The sequence below is a fragment of the Panulirus ornatus genome, chromosome 1 (assembly GCF_036320965.1).
Source record: "Panulirus ornatus isolate Po-2019 chromosome 1, ASM3632096v1, whole genome shotgun sequence".
Taxonomy (NCBI): Eukaryota; Metazoa; Arthropoda; class Malacostraca; order Decapoda; family Palinuridae; genus Panulirus; species Panulirus ornatus.
In genome coordinates, this window is record NC_092224.1 from 435637 (window position 1) to 459394 (window position 23758).

Genomic DNA, 23758 nt, shown 5'->3' on the forward strand with positions numbered 1-23758 from the left:
GTCTCTCTCATGCACCGTTAACATTTGCCTGACAGCTTCTCAAAGATGTCTACATCTCACACAAATCACAAGAGGAACATTTTAAGCCTTGAAAAGAAGATGCAGTTGTGCAGGAGCCTGGCTAAAGGCAAGTCTAAGGCAGCACTTATGAAGGCCTTCAACATCAGCAAGATGGCTATTCACATCAAGTGGCAGAAAAAGATAAAGTCACTTGCTTGCATATATCACCCTATGTAAACCATTTATAAATAAATATGACTTCCGAGTTACTTAATGTAAAAAAACCTTAAACTTTTGTAGAAATTTTGTTTTGGAAACTGCAGTTTCCCCCCATTCATTTCAGATGAGAGAGGTTCTACTGTATTATCATTGTTTAAGCATCACAATACATTACACACTTACACAGCACATCTTGACAATATGATATCCATAAATTACCTAAACGATGGTAAAAACCAGGTAAAAGAAAAAAAAAGAAAAACAAATCACTAAGTGGGTGGCAAACATCTATCTCCTTCCAGAAGAAAGCCTGCTTAAGTAATCATCTATCGCATATCTTTTTTCAAATTATCATAAGTAAATTACTCTGATGCACAGCAATATTGAACATTTTCCTGCCAAAGTTTCAAGACTAAGCAGGGCTTTTACAAATCAAATGCAAGGAGATGTGTGACTAAAATATTAAGGAAAATCTTACGTGAGCACGGGATACAATAATACTTCACTTTCAAAACAAAATGAAAAAATACAGCAGAGCTACATCTGACAAATGTTTTACTATGATCACAACAAGCTAAGCTTGCCAAACCATTTCAACTATTAGATGTCTCTAACCTAATGAACTCTTGTCCACATAAAAAAAAATCCACAAACATGCAAATAAAGGATACCTGAGTAGTTTCTCCTTTATCTAAATTACAAGTTTTCAGGAACAGGTACACTACTGCACTATTTGTCACCCTTCCACAAACATGGGAAAACCATCACTGCTAGAAAAACAACTAATGTATAAATCAGACAATGAATTCATTAACCTTTCCAAACTACTCCATCATTTCATTCTAAAGTTCAAATCAACTAAGAAAATATGGCAAGTATTCCACATTTGTTAAATAACAAATGGGCTCAGCACAAGCATTTCTACTTGTCAATTCTAAATTTGCAAGTCTACCATTCTAACAAAAGTGCATCTGTATGTTCTTACCTTGTCTTGTCTTGTAGCCAAGAGATGGAAAAGGGCAATGACAGCACCTTCAAACTCTGTACCACGGCCTGTGTTGACAGTAGCAGGCGAGAAGGCTTTCCATACAATGGTCTCACAAATGTTGGTAGCAATAAAGAGGGAGATACCAGAACCAAGACCATAACCCTGTAATGATTAATTGATGCATTAATTCCAACTACCAAACTTTTCATCAACATTACTTCACAATATTTCATTAAAAGCCACCTAACAATAATCTGGAGCATTAATTCACAATGCCTTACTTTCCTATGTCAATATTTCATAAATATTCATTAAAGAATCAAGGGAGTTACCTTTTGAAGGAGTTCATCCAGTAAGAGCACAATGAGACCAGCAACAAAAAGTTGGATGATGATAAGAAGACAAACTCCAGCACCTAGGTCCGAGGGATCTCCATACATACCAGTCATGACATACACTATAGCTTGACCAATTGTTATCATCATGCCAAACAATTTTTGGGCACCATTAAACAAAGCCCTGTCCTTTGGAGTGTCACCAACCTAAAGAACAAATAAATCATTTATGTAAATGACACAAACATAACAGATTAAAGATAACAAACTTTTTCATCATTATTGCAATAAAAAATTGGTAGCAAACACAGCCAAATTATATATTTCCAAAAAATGGTACAGCTCACTTCTAAATTTGCACCAAATTTTACCTTAATGTGGAACCTTAAGTTCTTAATTTGTAAAAACCTGATCTAATGAAGCAAGTAATAAACTACAATTAGTGTTATTGCGTAGATGAAATAATGATGCACTATTTTGTTTTATCCCTCAGTATAAGCTTAGCATCAAAACTTAATACACCCAAGTGAAACTCTAGAAGCCAGTGATAAGAATCAGACAAAGTCCAGGGTAAAATGGGATGAATATTAAATTAATGTGTAGCTGAGGACTGAAATAGGATGGTCTGAGTTAGTCTGAATGGGGAGGATCTGAAAAAGGTAGAACACTTTAGGAATATAGGTGTGGATGTGGCAACAGACGGAACCACAAGGGCTGAGGGGAGTCCAGAGTGAAAGATAGAACTTCAGTTCTGGGTGTATTAAGAAATGAGTGAAAAGAGAGGCCAGTAACCTGTTAGAACAAAGCTGGATATGTATGAAGATATAACAGCCCTGTCTACGTTGTATGGATGCCAATCTTGGGCTTGAAAAAAAAGGCAAAGGTCGGTCAACAGCAGGGGCATATGATGTCCCCATGGTTGTTTAATCTGTTTATGGATGGGATGGTTTGGGAGGTAAACAAAAGAATTTTGGAGAGAGGGGCAAGTATGCAGTCTGTTGAGGATGAGAAGGCCTGGGAAGAGGGTCAATTGTTGCTTGCCGATGATACAGCACCAGTGGCTGATTCGAGTGAGAAACTGCAGAAGTTGGTGACAGTTTGGAAAAGTGTGTGAAAGGACAAAGTTGAGAGTAAAGTGAATAAGAGCAAGGTTTGTATGGTTCAGCAGGGTTCAGGGACAAGTAAGATGGGATGTGAGTTTGAAAGGAGAAAAATTGGAGGAAAAGAAGTGTTTTCGATATCTGGGAGTGAACTTGGCAGCAAATGAAACTATGGAAGTGAGTCATAGGGTGGGGGAGGGGGCAAAGGTTCTGGGAGTGATGAAGAATGTGTAGAAAGAGCATAATCTCAGAGTGAAAATAAGTATATTTGAAAGAACAGTACTTCCAACAATAAAATTGTTCCCTCCACTTCTAACACACAGATACTTTTTGTCAACCTTTCCTCGCTCATTCTCTCCATATGTCCAAACAGTTTCAACACACCCTCTTCTGCTCTTTCAACCACTCTTTATATTACCACACCTCTCTCTTACCTTTCATTACTTAACCAAACCACCTCACACCACATATTGTCCTGAAAAATTTCATTTCCAACACATATACCCTCCTCCGTACAACCCTATCTATAGCCCATGCCTTGCAACCGTATGATATTATTAGTACGACTATTCCTTCACGCATACCCATTTTTGCTCTCCGAGATAACGTTTTCTCTTTCTAAACATTCATCACTATCAGAACCTTCACTCCCTCCCCCACCCTGTGACTCACTTCCACTTCTGTAGTGCCATTTGCTGCTAAGTCCACTCCCAGATATCTAAAACTCTTCACTTCCTCCAATTTTTCTACATTCAAACTCACACTCCAACTGACTCGTCCCTGAACCCTGCTGAACCATACAAACCTTGCTCTTATTCACATTTACTCTCAACGCTGCTCAACTTAATACTTTGCTCTTATTCACAATTACTCTCAAATGTGAAGTGTGAGTGGACATATCTTTCTTACTCCATTTCCTAGAGGGAAATGGCAATCAAGTATGGAAAGAACCAAGCATAGCTAGACAAAACATCAACCTAATATTATGTAAATTTCAGTGTTACAGTGCTGCTCTAATTATTTAATTGTCAAAACTCAATATTACTGAATTCAAGAAATATTTCAATAAAAATTTTGAAACCTACAAAAATCTACCCAAATTTTACTGTTTATTAATATCAAGGTATAAAAAAGAAAATACAAATTCAGTTTTAAGTATGTGCAAGCATTTAATCCTCACCTCAATGATTTTAGCACCAGCTAACAGTTGCATGATGAGACTGGAAGTGACAATCGGCGAAATACCAAGTTCCATGAGTGTGCCTCTATTACTTGCAAGAATCACACGGATCCAATAGAAGGGGTCAGCAGAGTCTGAGCTCATAATACCAAACAAGGGAATCTGGAAAACAATCAATATCCTATGTAATCAAATACATGCAGATCCTTTCAGGGTTTCCAAAAGAATATGAAGCTCAAGTAATCTTAATTATCACTACATTTATAACCTGAGCCCATATTCAAATTCTCTCGCCATCAAGGGTAAAAGAACAGTACATGGTATTGAAACTATGATCTACCATCCAAACCCAAGTCCCCACAGCCTATATCAAGCTTTATCTTAACTTCAGACACCTTGGTTCATCCTACTGAAATCATATCCCCATATACCACATCAATCCAATTAATTGCATCCTACACATCCTCACACCCTCCTAAATGTTCTGGCCCAAATGCCATAAAGCCTCCTTCAATCCATCCTTCCATAACTGCGGTGTCCCTTTTCCTCTTCCTTCCTCCAGATCTGACAAGTAAACCCTCTCATGTTTTTTTTATTCATTCAATAGGTTTGAACCATTTCAAAACACCAAGCTCACCTGTCTTACTACCACACTTTTCTTGTAGAGTCACTGCTAACATGGTCAACCAACCTCTACATGTATCCTTAGGCATTTTCATTCCCTACATGTCCACCCTCTAATTTTTCTCACTCATAAAATGCTGTGGGAACTACCATAGAAGAGGTCCTTACAGAACAACAGGGGTTTCATCCCCAACAATCTGTCATAACTAAATGTCACTGTATGAGTAATCAAAAAACCTATATCATAAGATGGATAACATTCCATGTTGAGCATTTCCTTTGTAAAATTCTCATATGGACAATACCCAAAACATCTCGGCTTCCTATCAATATAACACACACTATCATGATGTAAATTACACTCTCTGATTCAGCAACTGTTGCTATTTCACTGGTAAATCAGATATTTAAAGATTCTTGCCAAGATAGCGGGTGACGAGGGACTGAAGTTGGTGGTGGTAGACAGAACAATATTTGAAGACTTCTAAAGTAACTTCATCCATTTCAATAAGTGACATTTATGTTTGTTAAGGCTCTGGTCATTATACTGCGTTTTAATGTTTTCAAGTTCGGTAGACCTAACTTTTATGGCACATTTAGAATATGAAAACTTGGTGTTTCTAAGAAGGCGACCAGTAGTGGCTAGACTATGATTACCTGTTACTTTGCTGTCAATGGACTGAACCAGGGTATATAAAGCAGCCAGGGGAATCCATGGAAAGATATGTGGGGCCTAGCTGTACACAGAGAGCTGTGGTATCAGTGTATTACGCTACAGTTAGAGAATGGGTAAGAGCTAATAGGGTCTTTTCTTTCTCTTGTTCCTGCTGCTAACTTACTAACCCAGGAAACTGATGAACATGTATAGAAGGAAAAAAGTAATTATAAAGGCATTACACATATGCTCTTGAGAAATACCCATTCACAAAATTCAGTTAAGGGCCATTAAAAAATGGTGTCCAAGGAAATGCATCTTATGATTTTTAATTTCATTTTGCTTTGTCACTGTCTCATGCGTTAGCAAGGTAGCGCAAGGAAACAGACGAAAGAATGGCCCAACCCACCCACATACACATGTATATACATACACGTCCACACATGCAAATATACATACCCATACATCTCAACGTATACATATATATACACACACAGGCATACACATATATATACACACACAGGCATATACATATATACACATGTACCTAATTCATACAGTCTGCCTTTATTCATTCCCATCGCCATCTCGCCACAAATGAAATAACAACCCCCTCCCCCCTCATGTGTGTGAGGCAGTGCTAGGAAACGACAACAAAGGCCCCATTCGTTCACACTCAGTCTCTAGCTGTCATGTAATAATGCACAGAAACCACAGCTCCCTTTCCACATCCAGGCCCCACACAACTTTCCATGGTTTACCCCAGATGCTTCACATGCCCTGGTTCAATCTATTGACAGCACGTCAACCCCGTTATACCGCATCGTTCCAATTCACTCTATTCCTTGCCCACCATTCACCCTCCTGCATGTTCATGCCCCGATCACTCAAAATCTTTTTCACTCCATCTTTCCATATGCATTTTGGTCTCCCACTTCTCGTTCCCTCCACCTCTGACACATATATCCTCTTTGTCAATCTTTCCTCACTCATTCTCTCCATGTGACCAAACCATTTCAAAACACCCTCTTCTGCTCTCTCAACCACACTCTTTTTATTACCACACATCTCTCTTGCCCTACCATTACTTACTCTATCAAACCACCTCACACCACATATTGTCCTCAAACATCTCATTTCCAGCACATCCACCCTCCTGCGCACAACTCTATCCATAGCCCATGCCTCGCAACCATACAACATTGTTGGAACAACTATTCCTTCAAACATACCCATTTTTGCTTTCCGAGATAATGTTCTCGACTTCCAAACATTCTTCAAGGCTCCCAAGATTTTCGCCCCCTCCCCCACCCTATGATTCTCTTCCACTTCCATGGTTCCATCCACTGCCAAATTCACTCCCAGATATCTAAAACACTTCACTTCCTCCAGTTTTTCTCCATTCAAACTCACCTCCCAATTGACTTGTCCCTCAACCCCACTGTACCTAATAACCTTGCTCTTATTCACATTTACTCTCAACTTTCTTCTTTCACACACTTTACCAAACTCAGTCACCAGCTTATGCAGCTTCTCACATGAATCAGCCACCAGCACTGTATCATCAGCAAACAACAACTGACTCACTTCCCAAGATCTCTCATCCACAACAGACTGCATACTTGCCCCTCTTTCCAAAACTCTTGCATTCACCTCCCTAACAACCCCATCCATAAACAAATTAAACAACCATGGAGACATCACACACCCCTGCCGCAAACCTACATTCACTGAGAACCAATCACTTTCCTCTCTTCCTACCCGTAAACATGCCTTACATCCTCGATAAAAACTTTTCACTGCTTCTAACAAATTGCCTCCCACACCATATATTCTTAAAACCTTCCACAGAGCATTTCTATCAACTATCATATGCCTTCTCCAGATCCATAAATGCTACATACAAATCCATTTGCTTTTCTAAGTATTTCTCACATACATTCTTCAAAGCAAACACCTGATCCACACATCCTCTACCACTTCTGAAACCACACTGCTCTTCCCCAATCTGATGCTCTGTACATGCCTTCACCCTCTCAATCAATACCCTCCCATATAATTTACCAGGAAAACTCAACAAACTTATACCTCTGTAATTTGAGCACTCACCTTTGTCCCCTTTGCCTTTGTACAATGGCAGTATGCAAGCATTCCGCCAATCCTCAGGTACCTCACCATGAATCATACATACATTAAATATCCTTACCAACCAGTCAACAATACAGTCACCCCCTTTTTTAATAAATTCCACTGCAATACCATCCAAACCCGCTGCCTTTCTGGCTTTCATCTTCCGCAAAGCTTTTACTACCTCTTCTCTTTTTACCAAATCATTTTCCCTAACCCTCTCACTTTGCACACCACCTCGACCAAATGCATCCTAACAGGGTAAACTCTTACACAAGCGCTACACATAAAATGGCTTACTCTTGACAACAGTAATGGCTCTGCAGATGTTATTTCAGTGTTTTATCAATAAAATGATGGCAATGTTAATCTAAATATATGAAATGAATTAATAAACTTTTACAAGTTTGTCGGAACTTGCATGCTCCAACAATTGACCTACAACTACTCATGACATGGTGGGATGGCTGGTTCTTTTTATCCTAACACTGTTATCAAGTACTATTTTAATGTTTGGGGATGTCAATTCAAGCAACTGATGCTCAAGTGCCAAATGCTTGCCTACCTTAACCCTGCAGATCACTTACATCTTTAAGTCTATATATATAACTTTCATAGATACCTAGGTACCTGTGGGGCCTGGATGTGGAGGGGGAGCTGTGGTTTCGGGCATTATTACATGACAGCTAGAGACTGAGTGTGAATGAATGGAGCCTTTGTTGTCTTTTCCTAGCGCTACCTCGCACACATGAGGGGGGAGGGGGATGTTATTCCATGTGTGGCGAGGTGGCGATGGGAATAAATAAAGGCAGACAGTATGAATTATGTACATGTGTATATATGTACATGTGTGTGTGTGTATATATATGTGTACATCGAGATGTATAGGTATGTATATTTGCGTGTGTGGACATGTATGTATATACATGTGCATGGGGGTGGGTTGGGACATTTCTTTCATCTGTTCCCTTGCACTACCTCGCAAACGCGGGAGACAGCGACAAAGCAAAATAAAAAAAAATATAAAAAAAGGTACCTTGGATGCTTAACTTAGGCTCACACTTGTAGGACATTTTTTCAGGCAAGACTGGTTTAAAATGTTTTCTAAATACACACAGATTGAAAAACAAAAGCAAAGGAACTGAAATAAATTATGCAAGGCTGTCCACAACTGGCTTAGAGAATTACACAAAGATGGTGGCAGATGTAGTCGTTGGTTCTTTTCCTACAATGTTTGATGAAATTCAAGATTCTTTTCTTTTTGACTATACTACTATATACACCATCTATTAAATAAACATTTCTTTCAAGTCTGTTACAAAAAGATATGCTATAACTATAGAGGGTCCATTAAGAGTGGTCTATCTGTACCTGAAAGACCCTCATGTATTTGCATATCTAATTATTCATTGAAAAGCACAAAACAGAAGTGCTATTTTCTTCAAATCTGTCACTAGTGCATAAACTTGATCTAAAATTATCTATCCTACGTTTAGGATGTCATTATTGCAAAAAATTGCTCTGCAAAATGTTGTTCTACAATAACACCCTAAACATTTAAAAACTCCCATCTCTGCCTTAACAGACAACCATATGCACACACTGATCAATACACACAAGTGTCTTACTAGAAATAATAATATAATCATTAAAGTAAACTGGGGAAAACTTGTTGCAGATGACTTTCACATAGCTTCAAGCTATCGGTAGGGCATCTAATTACTGTACAACAAAAAAAATAAAATATAAACTTTTCTGAAGAACTAGACAAACTGCAAGTAGCACAAAGTTTCACAAAGTATATAACTGGTATATTACTCACCTGACAGCAAACAAGGAAGATGAATAGGGTGATTGCTGTCCATAGGACCTTTTCTCTGAACTGTATCCTACGCTCGGGTTTTTGGATCTCGGGCAGCACCGCACAAAACGGTTTTATCACCTCCAAAAATTTAACTGCAGCAAAAGGAAAACTACATTAGATCAAATACAAAAATCAACAATCCACGTCCACTACAGTTTACTTGCAAACTGCAATACATGTAATGAACTTAACATTTTTGAAAATTCATAACACCTTAATGTTACCTGAAAGCATTTACCTTCTACATTTGCTTTGTACCACAGTATGTATTTCAGAACCCTTTAGCATATTCTTTTCTTTCTTTCAAACTATTCGCCATTTCCCGCATTAGCAAGGTAGCGTTAAGAACTGAGGACTGGGCCTCTGAGGGAATATCCTCACCTGGCCCCCTTCTCTGCTCCTTCTTTTGGAGAAAAAAAAAAAAAGGAGGATTTCCAAACACCCCTAGGAGCTGTAGTAATCAAAAGAATGCCACTTATAATGTTTCCATACCATTTACCCTATCCATAGCAAATATCTACAACATAGCCAACATTCACTATCATACATCAGTATATAAAGAGAGCTTGAAAAGAAACTTGTGTGAAGAAACATCAAGAACTTTAGTGTATAACGTTGCAGATTGGTTAAATATAATTTCAATATAAGGAAATAACATCTTACCATCACAAAGGGCATGGAAGACTTCGTAAATAACTGTCCATGAAATACAAAGGTGTGCCAAGCACAAAAAGGGAAAAACATCTACAAGGTGGGAGTGAATGTGGCAGTTACCGGAACCCTAGAAGCAGAAGCAAGTCTAGGGCGAGCGAGGGGGTGAAGGTACTAAGAGCAAAGAGAAATATGCGAAAAGAATGATACAAACTAAAGAGATATTAGTTTGTTAAGTGTACCTGGTTAGTTGTATGAAGAAGTGGTAAATGGTAGAGTGAAGACAAATAAAGATCTGGTAGTCCCAATGATTCCTGAATGTGTAAACTTCCATATATGTAACCCAATTTTTCCAATAAATTTCTTAAAATATAGATAACTTGTGCACAGGTAAAAACTTAGTGAAGAGAAGTGCAAAGAAAAAAATATAAAAAATGCAATTTATCATATCAACCAATTATATGTTGAATATTTGAACCAAAATCAATCTATGCATCTATGATACACAGTAATTACAACTATCACCAGTCTTTTTCAGTTATTCTTTTTAAGCATAAATAATAATAGGTTTTTGGCTGTATGTAAATACGACTAAGATTACTCTTTTTTTTTTTTTCAGTTTAATGAGACTTTAAAGGCAACATGTGGTGTGTTCTTAGGGAGGAGCACCCTAGTCCTTGACCTTGTATTTGTATGGAAATTCAAAATGAAATCTGCTTGATTTTTTCTTCCGTGTTGCACGAAATATAGAGCCAGTGATATATCATTCACACAGAAATATGAATCTTTTTAACAGCAGAGTAAATGGGACCCAGAAAAAGGCTAGGCAAGATTTTTTCCTATATTCTATTCTGTATAGAGGCAAGACCTCTTCCTATATTCTATTCTGAATAGGTAGTTACTACTTTATGCACTAGAAAAGACTACCGAAGAAAACTTAAAAAAGGACTCAAGTTAAAGATAAAAGTTTTGCGATACATGATTGATCACTTACCTATCTTCACATGTATCCATTTTTTATCATTTCTTAATAGGAATCTGTATTTTGGGCACGAATTAGTCACTCGTGTTACAAAATATATATCTATATTTATATATTTATTTTGCTTTGTCGCTGTCTCCTGCGTTTGCGAGGTAGCGCAAGGAAACAGACAAAAGAAATTGCCCAACCCACCCCCATACACATGTATATACATACATGTCCACACACGCAAATATACATACCCATACATCTCAATGTACACATATATATACACACACAGACACATACATATATACACATGCACACAATTCACACTGTCTGCCTTTATTCATTCCCATCGCCACCTCGCCACACATGGAATAACATCCCCCTCCCCCCTCATGTGTGCGAGGTAGCACAAGGAAAAGACAACAAAGGCCCCATTCGTTCACACTCAGTCTCTAGCTGTCATGCAATAATGCCCAAAACCACAGCTCCCTTTCCACATCCAGGCCCCACACAACTTTCCATGGTTTACCCCAGACGCTTCACATGCCCTGATTCAATCCATTGACAGCGCGTCGACCTCAGTATACTACATCGATCCAATTCACTCTATTCCTTGCCCTCCTTTCACCCTCCTGCATGTTCAGGCCCCGATCACACAAAATCTTTTTCACTCCATCTTTCCACCTCCAATTTGGTCTCCCACTTCTCCTCGTTCCCTCCATCTCTGACACATATATCCTCTCGGTCAATGTTTCCTCCCTCATTCTCTCCATGTGCCCAAACCATTTCAAAACACCCTCTTCTGCTCTCTCAACCACGCTCTTTTTATTTCCACACACCTCTCTTACCCTTACATTACTTACTCGATCAAACCACCTCACACCACATATTGTCCTCAAACATCTCATTTCCAGCACATCCACCCTCCTCCGCACAACTCTATCCATAGCCCACACCTCACAACCATACAACATTGTTGGAACCACTATTCCTTCAAACATACCCATTTTTGCTTTCCGAGAAAATGTTCTCGACTTCCACACATTCTTCAACGCTCCCAGGATTTTCGCCCCTTTCCTCACCCTATGATTCACTTCCGCTTCCACGGTCCCATCCGCTGCCAGATCCACTCCCAGATATCTAAAACACTTTACTTCCTCCAGTTTTTCTCCATTCAAACTTACCTCCCAATTGACTTGACCATCAACCCTACTGTACCTAATAACCTTGCTCTTATTCACATTTACTCTTAACTTTCTTCTTTCACACACTTTACCAAACTCAATCACCAAAATATATAAATGAATACAATTTACAATATCATTCACCTTGTGTAAGTTGAATCTTTTGAACAGTATAGTGATCAGGACCCTGAGAAATATCAGGTAAGGTTTTTCCTAATTTTCTGAATGTGAAGAATGTATTTGTTTACGCATACAAAAAAAAAAATGAATAAAATCATACAAAATATTTACACAAAACATTTACAATAAGATATTTTAAACTGAAAGACCAATCACTTGCCTCTGCAAATGTACCACCCAATTTTCTGTAATATTTCTTAATATGTAGTTCATCAATAGTACATCAATTGGTCAAGAATCTACTTAGAGAACCATGTTGAAAATATATATAAATACATACAATTTAACGTATCATTCATCTAGTGTATGACAGAGTCTTTTAGAAGAGAGCAACTAGGACCCTAAAAAGGCTACAAATGTTTTTTCCTATATTTTTTGATAATCATTAGTTCATGCAACAAGTAAGAATTCATGGAAGACAATTATATAGAAAAATCATTTAAGAAATACAATGTTCCATACAAGTTACCAAGTAATTGATCAAATGTTCTGATAAGAATGCTCAATCACTCACCTTTCCGTAATTGCATTTACACCTTTCCAGTATTTTTCTAATGTGAAACAAATGCATGAATTAGTCAAGAACTTACTAACGAGAAATGTGTTGAAAAAACAAACTGCACTGTATTATAAATCTTGTTATAATCAATGAGTAATAGCTGTTTCGTAACAGCAAAACTTGAAACATTACTAAAATTACTAGCTATATCAGTCAGTGTTCTTAAGGATGGATGAATGCTGGCAAAACTGCCTACATTCTTTTTAGAAACATTATCAGCCTTATCTTGGTGAACTTTCAATGCCTGAAGCAGCAGTATTTATAAAATCATTCTCCACACAATCTAGAGACATAAAATAAGTATGGACCACATTCAGCCTTGTCCTCAACATCTAAACAAGCTCCATTTCCTTTACAGAAAACTCAAGAAATGTGCTGTCATTAGCATGAATGGAGGGCAACTGACTATGGGAGATTACTATGTACTGCCACCTTTCCAAGCACCCAGGCTTGGCAGTCAGTCTTGCCATTTTAAATTCATTAAACCATTTTTCCTGACATTCATTAAACCATTTTCCTCACTCCTAATGCCTTATCACACATCAAAATAAATAAAAATTTTCTGCATTTGTTTTACTATTCTCTAAACAATACAATACCACTGCATGACAAAATTAGTCTGTCCAAAGCTAATTCTGATGTGTGGATAAACCAATAATTGTTCCACTACACTTCCAATGCAAAATTGGCTTTGGATACCAAGTGAGTCTGTTTTGAATCACTACTGCAATTTAGAAAATACAACTGGAGCATGATTTAGAGCATTATATGGTAAAGAAGCGTGTTATGCATAAAAATTAGCATAAAAGTACATCAAAATATCAACAGAACCTTTAATTTCCAAACTAATAACAGAAATGTCAGTAATAATATACCATACTTAAAAGGCCACATGCTGATATCTATTGTCATTCAGCACCATTTTCAGATAATCATGGTTTGACTGGTATGCTTCAACTGAAATTTGATTCAGAACATTAAGGTGAAATTCCAATTCAGCTCTTGATATGGAGCGATTTCATTCAACAATGACAGTATAAAGAGGTTACAATAACAGCTGCAAAGCAAAGATTACATCTTACTGAACAATAGTTAATGAAATGACAGTAGTGAAGATCATATCTGGAAAAATGTGTAGTTACAATGAAAATAAGAAATACATCTGTAACATACAAAATCCTCCAAAATGTACCTGATAATAGTGAAAATATATCATGAATTTAATCCACAGTCAGGGACTGTTTGTTGATATCTGATGCCATTTGCTAAGAACTTGATCACAAATGAAACAGGTATTTTTCAAACATACTATCGAATAAAAAATCCAAACTGCTTTGGAAGTTAGAGTTTTCACAGGTCCCAATGATTTTTTACCACAGACTTCTTTTTTTTACTCCCAATGATTTTTTACCAGACTTCTTTTTTTACATCATTTTACACATTTTCCCAGGTACACTAATAATGCTTTATCAACTACTATGTTATAAAATTTTTAAACTTTATCATACTTAGTCGCTGTCTCCCACATTAGCGAGGAAGCGCAAGGAAACAGACTAAAGAATGGCCCAACCCATCCACATACACGTGTAAATACATACACGTCCAAACATGCACATACACATATAAAATATAAAGCTCAAAAATTCATGCTCTGCAATTATTGAATTCTCTAGACAAAACAAAATATCCCAATATCGAACTTAACAGTGATGCCAAATTCAAACAGACTTTTGCCAAAGAACATAAGCAAATCCTAACTACCAAGAAGGTTGGGAGGTTATACAAGTTTAGTAATCTTTTCATAAGTGTACTATTTCACTTTAACTAACCCAACATTTTCCCTGATGTACTACTACTGCCATATGGAAATCCACTACCATTTTATAAAATCAACTGTGCAGCTCAAAATCCTGCTCCACGACTATTCCCGTACACAACAAAATCACTCATCTAAAGACTAATGACATATCTATCACAAAATTACTAAATAGCCAAAAGCAAGAGCAAGTAGTAGCTTGACAAATGAAAATGGTGTGAATCTCAAAATTTACAACAATTTTACTTCGACAAGAAATCTAGGTATCCAGTAATAAAATGAAAAATGAAAATAAACTCAGAATAACATCTGATTCATTGTTTTCCTATTAGTCTAATCAAAGGGTAAAGTGACTAATAATCAGGTAATTATGAATACCAGGTAAAATTAGAAATCTATTGAGGACTGAAAGAAAGAAATGCAACTACATTCTTATAAATGCTTATTCACCAGCTAAAAGCTCAGCATCACCATTAGCTTGTGCAGTGTTTAGGAAGTACAAGTACAGCAAAGTGATCTGGATCATCTAAAATGATAAAAAACTAAAGGCAATAGTAGTGATGGTTATGTACACTACATAAAATTTGGGGTTAATTAACATATAAGCACGTAATGTAATAGCTAAAACATATCAAAAGAAAACATAACTTCACAAATGATAAGTGAAATATACCAACATAAAATGTCTACTATTGGGGATCAGTTGGCTGCTTGGCTATCCTGTACCATTTTTACATTGCTCACTCTAGGGTGACACATAATTCAACTAGCATATCGAGCAATAAGGTAAATATTGACAAACAGTTAGGCAAGGTTCTCACTTTTTTTCAAATACTCACTTTAATTTACCCACATTTTCCATCATACATTACTATCACCTCATTTCACATTTAATAAACTGTAAAGCTCCACAAATGTTACTAAATTCTCTAAACACTACATTGGCATTTCAGAAAAGAATCACTCAATTTCAAAAGCTAACAGTGATGAGCTAAACTCAGCCCTGTAATTTATCTGGAAATGTACTGTTTCAATTATAAAAATTGTATAATTTTGTCTATTATTGGTGTTCACAGAATACATAAATAATAGTTGCATACAATGACTTGGGGCATTACATTTTACTGAACGATATAAAAATGATAATACTGGTTATGCATGTTGAAAATGTGAGGGAGGATCAATGTAAGAATAGGCAAAACAACTAACAGAAATTAATACAACCTACAAAACTTTACCTCATCTCACCCAGTAGACGATACACAAAAGCATTTAAGAACGTTAAATTCGTTGCTGCTAGCAATCACTTTGCTGCTTGGTCTGTCTACCTTATGACATAACTTCGTACAAAACTCAATTATGGTTGTAGCACATAAATATGCGATAGAATACTAAACAATATGATAAATTACATGTGCTAGGGTGATTGGATTAAAGTTTTCATTGATACTCGATGTTTTACATATGTATGATCTAATTTCAAATGACCCATATTTTTTCTAACACACAACCCTCACGACTATACACATAACCCTCCTATCACCTTACTTAACTTTCACTATCAAGCATCATAACTTATATTTTCTCCAAACACTACACGAGCACAGCAGTACAAACCTGCAAACTTCAAAGCAGTATGGAGATAAATTTGACTTGTACCCTTTGCTAATCCAACTACAAGTAAGGTATATATCAAACTATGGATGCCTTCGGGTTTAACTCAACTCCCGTGCTAGGTGTTCTCATGATATAGGCCACGGCAAGCAAAGAAACCGAGGTAAGGGCCAAACATGAAAAAAATGGACGACAAAATGTTGCAATTAACAATGCTCGTTACTCTTCATCTTAGTCAGAACAGTAGTAAAAGGTAAGTTTGTCAAACACCTGTTTCCAGGATATGACCACCCTCTAGTATCTTCCCCATTAACAAATTCAACTTTTGCTTTCATATTTCAATGGTACAAACCACAGACTAAGGTTATAGAAAGACAATAAAAACTATATGTACACGAAGTTAAAATTTAATGAAAGTTTGGTAAAATCGACTTGTCATCAATACCTTTCCCTTACCGTATTCATTTAGTGTTTGCATTTTTTTCTAGTCGGTTACATGATCCATTACGTTTTAATCATATGGATGCCACATAAGCCTTCAAAATTTTCGTAACATCTACATTAATATGAACGTCAATCTGGAAATTCTATGCAAAACCTTCACCGGCCAGACCCAACACGGAAGACCTCCAAGTTACAAAATGCAGAAACAGGAAAACCAAACATGAATGCCAATTGCAGCTAACATCTAAATTTCAATAGAAGTTCAATAAAATCCATAAATAGGAATCCACTTACTCCCCATGGTGGTGGTCAGGTGAGGTGGTCTGGAGAAGAGTAAGGTTCCGTGGCCGGTGAACCGTCTTCACAGCCTCACAACACTACACTCACCGCGACGTGTCAGAGGTTCCCACTGTGGCCGCCAGGGAGCCTTCGCTGACATCACTTCCTCTCCGCCATCGCCATGACGTTACCACCTGTCATGTTGTCAAATACACAAGTCTGTGGGATCGTAGCGAACATTATATGTTGTGAAAATAATCCAAAATCACTGGAAGTCTACCTAATAGAATAATATGTATGTATTTACCCTCGGTTATTCGAATTACATGTGACTGTGGCGAGGAATTATTGAAAAAACTGTCGGGGAAGCAAATTGGTTGAGCCCGCGAGCAGACGGATTCAAACCTGCTCTTGTGTCTGTTTACAATCACAAATAAACATTCAGGAACAGCAAAGGGAAAGAAAACTATTCTGTCTCTCACATCAATGAAGCCAGTTCGTTGAGGAATACTTATACACTTTATCAAACCTTATCATAACTATAGATACTTTCATTCTATATCTTTAATAGTGCTGTATTGATAATCTGTGATCATGATTATGACACATAAAATATATTTCGTCGCAAACATTAAGGCATAGCAGTCAGTACAATGATAGATCTTCTTGTACCCCGAAAATTAATGTAAAACATTGTTATCATGCATTTGGGACTAAAATTGCTTCACTCGTATAAAATTACACAACGTAAGAAAACAATTACTCATGGAAAAAGTAATCCATCCATAGATAACATAACATATACGAAAAAATTTGGCTGCGAATTTTTCATTAAATCCTATGGAGAAGACTACCAATATCAGGGTTATAACAGGTATATTGAATCATTGCATTTTTGTATAAAGTTAACTCACTGTTGATATATTCATTAGTAATGAATGGGTGCACAACGCTAAATGTAAGAACATTATTTATCATGGCAAACTTGATAATGGTTCTCTTTGGCACATGAAGTAGGGATAGAAATAGTTTTCTTAGGACATTTGAACAGAACTTTCACAAGAAGTCTTCAAACAAGATCACTGAAATATCTTTTTTAACTACAGCGAATGTGCTCACGGACGGGTCCTTCGCTTGAGGATTGTGAAAACTACCACCGTCATCCAGGTAAGAAATACTTAAGAGAAACATACTTCTCTCTGGTGTGTCCGTTTGAGAGTGTCTGGTGACTGTATATGACTGCTTGGTCTTGGGAGGTTGTCAGACTTGGAATTGTGGCTTGTAGGTGTGGTGACTGTCGTATGCACGTCAGTGCATGGTACATATAAACTGATGTTTGGTAACAGTGTAAGAGGGAAAAGGTAATGTATACATATATTTTGCACTAATTGCAGTTAACAGTAGTAGTAGCAGTAGTAGTAATAGTCGTAGGGACAAGCTGCCTTAACACACACACACACACACACACATTACAACAAGCCTTATTACTGAATAGAACGGCAGAACTCTCCATTTTCAATTCTTTCCAGATCTTATCTGGTACCAGGAAGTCGGGACGACCCCTGTGTTTGGTGCCTCACATGAATGGATTTATGACTTAGAAAAAGGTGAATATTGTCGGTTTAAAGAAATGTGTATGATAGTCAGTCATGGTTATGAAGCACATGGTCTCGAGATCGTCAAGGAAGATATTCAACTTGATAAGTAAAGCTTTCACTATGACTGTTTTATGAAATGTTATCTTTCAGCCAACGTGATCATAGTGAAGTAAGTGGACAGACTATTTCATGTGTTTACACATAGGTCTCCAAGTTCTTTGCTTGAAAATATGTATTCAGTAATTAAAAACTATTGATTTTACAAAATCAACTTATCATATATATATATATATATATATATATATATATATATATATATATATATATATATATATATATATATATATATATATATATATATTGGGAAAAGGGTACAATGTACTTTTGTTATTTTTGGATTGGTGTCATTCATCTTCAAGATGCTGATTAAAAGTACTGGACATCAAAATAATCAACAATTGTTCTATTTCAGATGAGCAAATCAACATCTTGATCTTTATTCTTAATAGGAGCAGCCAAGAAGGTTTGCACAAGTTAATCCTTTGATAAGAAAACCTTACTGATGAATGAGAAAAAACGAGCCATTTTAAGGTTTACATTTATGAAATATGGATAGTTCATCTATTTATTGTAACCCCGCCTAAGGTATTAACCGGATTATCTAATGCTTTCATATAACTAAACTAATCGATTTAGTTTCAAACATAGAATCAATTGTAGAAACAAAAGGTTCAGAATGCCATAGAAGAATTTATCCACGGTCATATCTTTTTTTGATAATCGACAAATCTTAGAACAAAGGTGAAGAAAAAATAATGCAATGCAGAAGTTATATTTCATTCATCCAATTAGAGCATCATCAAACAATACAAAAGATATAGCAAAAGAAAAAAGAATAGATTTCCCCGTCCTTATTTGATTGCATGTAAGGCTAAATTGTTTTCAGAAAGCTTTCTTTCTACTCTTCTTATTTCATAGTCATCTTTAAAATTCCTTAAAGAATATCTGACACATCCAGTAAAGTCTTATTTAGACGTACGTGTTCATACTTGCCTGCCTTATCCATTCCTGATGCTACCCAGCCCCACAGGAAACAGCATCGCTACCCCTGCTTCAGCAAGGAAGCAACAGGGAAACAGACAAAAAAGACCGTATTCTAGCTGTAATGTGTAATGCACCGAAACTACAGCTCTCTGTCCACATCTAGGCCCCACAAACCTTTACATGGTTTACCTCAGACGTTTTATATGCCCTAGTTCAATCCACTGACAGCACGTCGACCCCGGTATACCAAATCGTTCCAGTTCACTCTATTCCTTGCACGCCTCACCCCCCAGTATGTTCAGGCCCCGATGGCTCAAAATCTTTTTCACTCTATCCATCCTTCCACCTCCAGTTTGGTCTCCCGCTTCTCCTCGTTCCTTCCATCTCTGACAAATATATCCTTCTGTCAATCTTCCCTCTCTCATTCTCTCCATGTGCCCAAGCCATTTCATCACACCCTTTTCTGCTCTCTCAACCACACTTTTATTTCCACACATCTCTCTTACCCTTTCATTACTTGCTCGATCAAACCATCTCACCACATATTGTCCTCAAACATTTCATTTCCAACACATCCACCCTCCTCGAACAACCCATGCCTTCACAACATATAATATTGTTGGAACTACTATTACTTCAAACATACCCATTTTTGCTCTCCGAGATAATGTTCTTTCCTTCCACACGTTTTTCATCGCTTCCAGAACCGTTCGATCCCTCCCTCACCCTGTGGCCCACTACTCGCTTCCATGGTTCGACTCGCTGCTAAGTGCACTCCCAGATATCTAAAACACTTCACTTCCTCCGATTTCTATCCATTCAAACTTACGTCCCAGTCAGATTATCCCTCAACCCTACTGAACCTAATAACCTTGCTCTTATTCACATTTACTCTCAACTTTCTCCTTTCACACACTTTTCCAAACTCAGCTACCAACTTCTGCAGTATCTCACTTGAATCAGCCACCAGTGCTATATCATCGGCGAATAACAAATGAGTCACTTTCAGGCCCTCTCATTCCCAACAGACTGCATACTCACCCCTCGCTCCAAAACTCCTGCATTCACCTCCTAACCATCCCATCCATAAACAAATTAAACAACCATGAGGACATCACACACCCCTGCTGCAGACCGACCTTCACTGGGAACCAATCACTCTCCTCTCTTCCTACTCGTACACATGTCCTTACATTCTTGATAAAAACTTTTCACTGCTTCTAGCAGCTTACCTCCCATACCATATATTCCTAAAACCTTCCACAAAGCATCTCTATCAACCTTATCATATGCCCTCTCCAGATCCAAAGATGCCACATACAAATCCGTCTGTTTTTCTAGTAATTTCTCACAGCACATTCTTCAAAGCAAAGCGCCTGATCTACACATCCTTTACCACTTCTGATACCACACTGCTCCTCCCCAATCTGATGCTCTGTACATGCCTTCACCCTCTCAATCAATACCCTCCCATACAATTTTCCAGGAAAACTCAACAAACTCATGGCCCTGTAATTTGAACATTCACCTTTATCCCCTTTGCCTTTGTACAATGGCGCTATACATGCAATCTGCCAATCCTCAGGCACTTCATCACGATCCATACATACGCTGTATATCCTACCAACCAATTAACAACAGTTACCCTCTTTCTTGATAAATTCAACAGTAATACCATCCAAACCTGCCGCCTTGCCTGATTTCATCTTCCGCAATGCTTTCACTACTTCCCTCTTAACCCAACCATTCTCTTGACCCTCTCACTTCGACCAAAACACCCTACATCTGCCACTCTATCATCAAACACATTCAAGAAACCTTCGAAAATACTCACCTCATCTCCTTCTCACTTCATCACTACCTGTTATCACATCCCCTCTTGCCCCATTCACCGATGTTCCCATATGTTCTCTTGTCTTACGCACGTTATTTATCTCCTCCAGAACATATTCTTATCCTCCTAAAGTTAATGATACTCTCTCACTCCAACTAACATTTGCCCTCTTTTTCAACCCTTGCACCTTCCTCTTTACCTCCTGCCGCTTTCTTTTATACATCTCCCAGACATTTACAACTCCTTCCTAAGTATCGTCCAAACACCTTTCTTTTCTCTTTCACCAACAACTGTACTTCTTCATTTCACCACTCGCTACCCTTCTAATCTGCCCACCTCCCACCTTTCTCATGCCACAAGCATCTTTTGCACATGCCAACACTGCTTCCTCAGATACGTCCCATTCCTCACCCACTCCCCTCACGTCATTTGCTCTCACCTTTTGCCATTGTACTTTCAATCTCGCCCGGTGCTTCCTCATACAAGTATTCTTTCCAAGCTCACTTACTCTCACCACTCTTTTCTTCCCAACATTTTCTCTTCTTATTTGAAAACCTTTACAGATCTTCACCTTCGCCTCCACAAGATAATGGTCAGACATCCCACCAGCTGCCTTTCTCGGCACATTAACATCCAGGAGTCTCTTTTACCCGCCTATCAATTAACAAGTAATCTGATAATGCCCTTTGACCATCTTCCCTACTCACATACGTATACTTATGTATATATCTCTTCTTAAACCAGGTACTCCCAATCACCCGTCTTTTCTCAGCACACAAATCCACAAGCTCTTCACCATTTCTATTCACAACACTGAATATTCGCCCCACGTGCACCAATTATACCCTCAACTACTACATTACTAATACCCGGTCTTGTGCACCAAAGCTATTGACACTCGCTCAGCTGCTCCCTAAACATTAGCCTCTCATGAACAATATATATCCAGCTACCGGACGATAGTAAGGGCCAGTACAAGCGAACTTTAAGACAATAAGAAAGTATTTCAGGATCAGGCGACCACGTCCATGATACAGATCTGTCTACTCACAGTCCTCCCTGGGTAGCCGCAGGACCCGCCAAGAGGGTATTTTTCTCAGAGGTTTGTCTTTCTTTTCCTGATTTAGTTAACGTACGATTGTTGTGAGCTAATAAGCCGGTTACATCTATTACTGTAAAGTTTTGTTGCAAACCTTACGTAAAGAAAGTTTTATTTCTTTCGTATTATATGTTTTCGAGACTACACAGAGGAATCATCTCATGCCAAGCACATTTAAGGTGTTTGTCATTTGCCACAGAAAATGCTGTACCACCGCAATAAACATAAGAAGTAACTTCTGCCTCAAGCAGTGAATAGGAGACAAGGTTTTTTCCATAGTATCTATGGCTCTGCTATAGCCAGAGCTGGAACGCTGATCAAATATATGACTTTGTCACAGCCTCTCCTTAATGCCACATGTAATATGCTGTGATTGTGTAAATTGGAATAGTAATCTCACTTGACAGAAGAGTTTTTAGAACTGAAATATTAACAAACTCATATTAGTGTGGAAGCTTTTGCCGCCCCCAGCACACTAGACACTGAGGATGGCGGGGTTGGTACAGTAGCTCATCCAGGATGTGTTGGATAGGCTTCAGGTGATGGTCGGGGAGATTTAAGACCAACGTGCAGAGCGCCTCTTGATATGCTTCACTAGTTCATAGCGAGCATTTTAAACCAGCCAATGACCAGGACGTGATTATCTCTATGAACTTCAAAATATACACCATATCGTCAAGAATGTGTATTGACCAGAATGAGAGGCTGTATGCTCTTGATCCGGCCTATATATGTCGAAACGAAATCGAATGATACGAAGGATCTTATCTATTTTATCGATAAAATCTAGAGTTCATTTGAAATTTAACCCTGTGTCTGCGTCCCATAGTTTGCCAAGGGCAGACGAAGAATAGGCCTCATTCGCTCACATCCATTCTTTAGAGGCCAAAATGTGGAGAACCTTCACTTTGGAATGGCACTGATTGATCCATTTGCCAAGATGAAGCTTGAAGCAAACCAGATACTGCATTCTGTAAAGCAAAATTATTCCTATCGTATCAATTACATTTCATATTTATGTAAAGACAGTTTGACAGAAATTTTCAATGCTAGAAAACCAAAGTCGAAAACATAAGTTTCACCACACAAATGCTTGGGTCGTTGATCAACGTCACCAACAAAAAAACATACACCATGGCAGTAAAGGATGAGGTACTCGCACAGTTCCGTGTCAAACAAAAGCTGCAGACAATGTCGTGTGAACACATATATAAGGTCTTTGAGATGACGAGGATTCACTTTATGAATCCTCAGATGATGAAAGATTGGGAGTTCTTAACCAAATGCAGGAAATGTATATCCTTTTTAATATCTATTGGGTTAAGCAACAAATAGATAAGCCGCTGGACTGGCCCATGTGGGTCAGTCTCTTTGAACATGGAGAAAAGAAAGGG

The 23758-nt window shown here is 37.8% G+C and overlaps 1 protein-coding gene across 1 annotated transcript in view; it reads right to left on the minus strand.

The window, feature by feature from the left end:
* Window positions 1-16944, minus strand: part of Sec61alpha (SEC61 translocon subunit alpha) — a 52199-nt gene extending 35255 nt beyond the window's left edge. The window contains exons 1-5 of the mRNA XM_071669611.1: window positions 16805-16944; window positions 9051-9184; window positions 3823-3984; window positions 1540-1749; window positions 1205-1369 (exon numbers count right to left, since the gene is read on the minus strand). Of these exons, the coding sequence (XP_071525712.1) occupies window positions 1205-1369; window positions 1540-1749; window positions 3823-3984; window positions 9051-9184; window positions 16805-16811 (678 nt within the window). The 5' untranslated portion in view covers window positions 16812-16944. The remainder of the gene's footprint in view (window positions 1-1204; window positions 1370-1539; window positions 1750-3822; window positions 3985-9050; window positions 9185-16804) is intronic.
* Between the last annotated feature and the right edge of the window lie 6814 nt (window positions 16945-23758).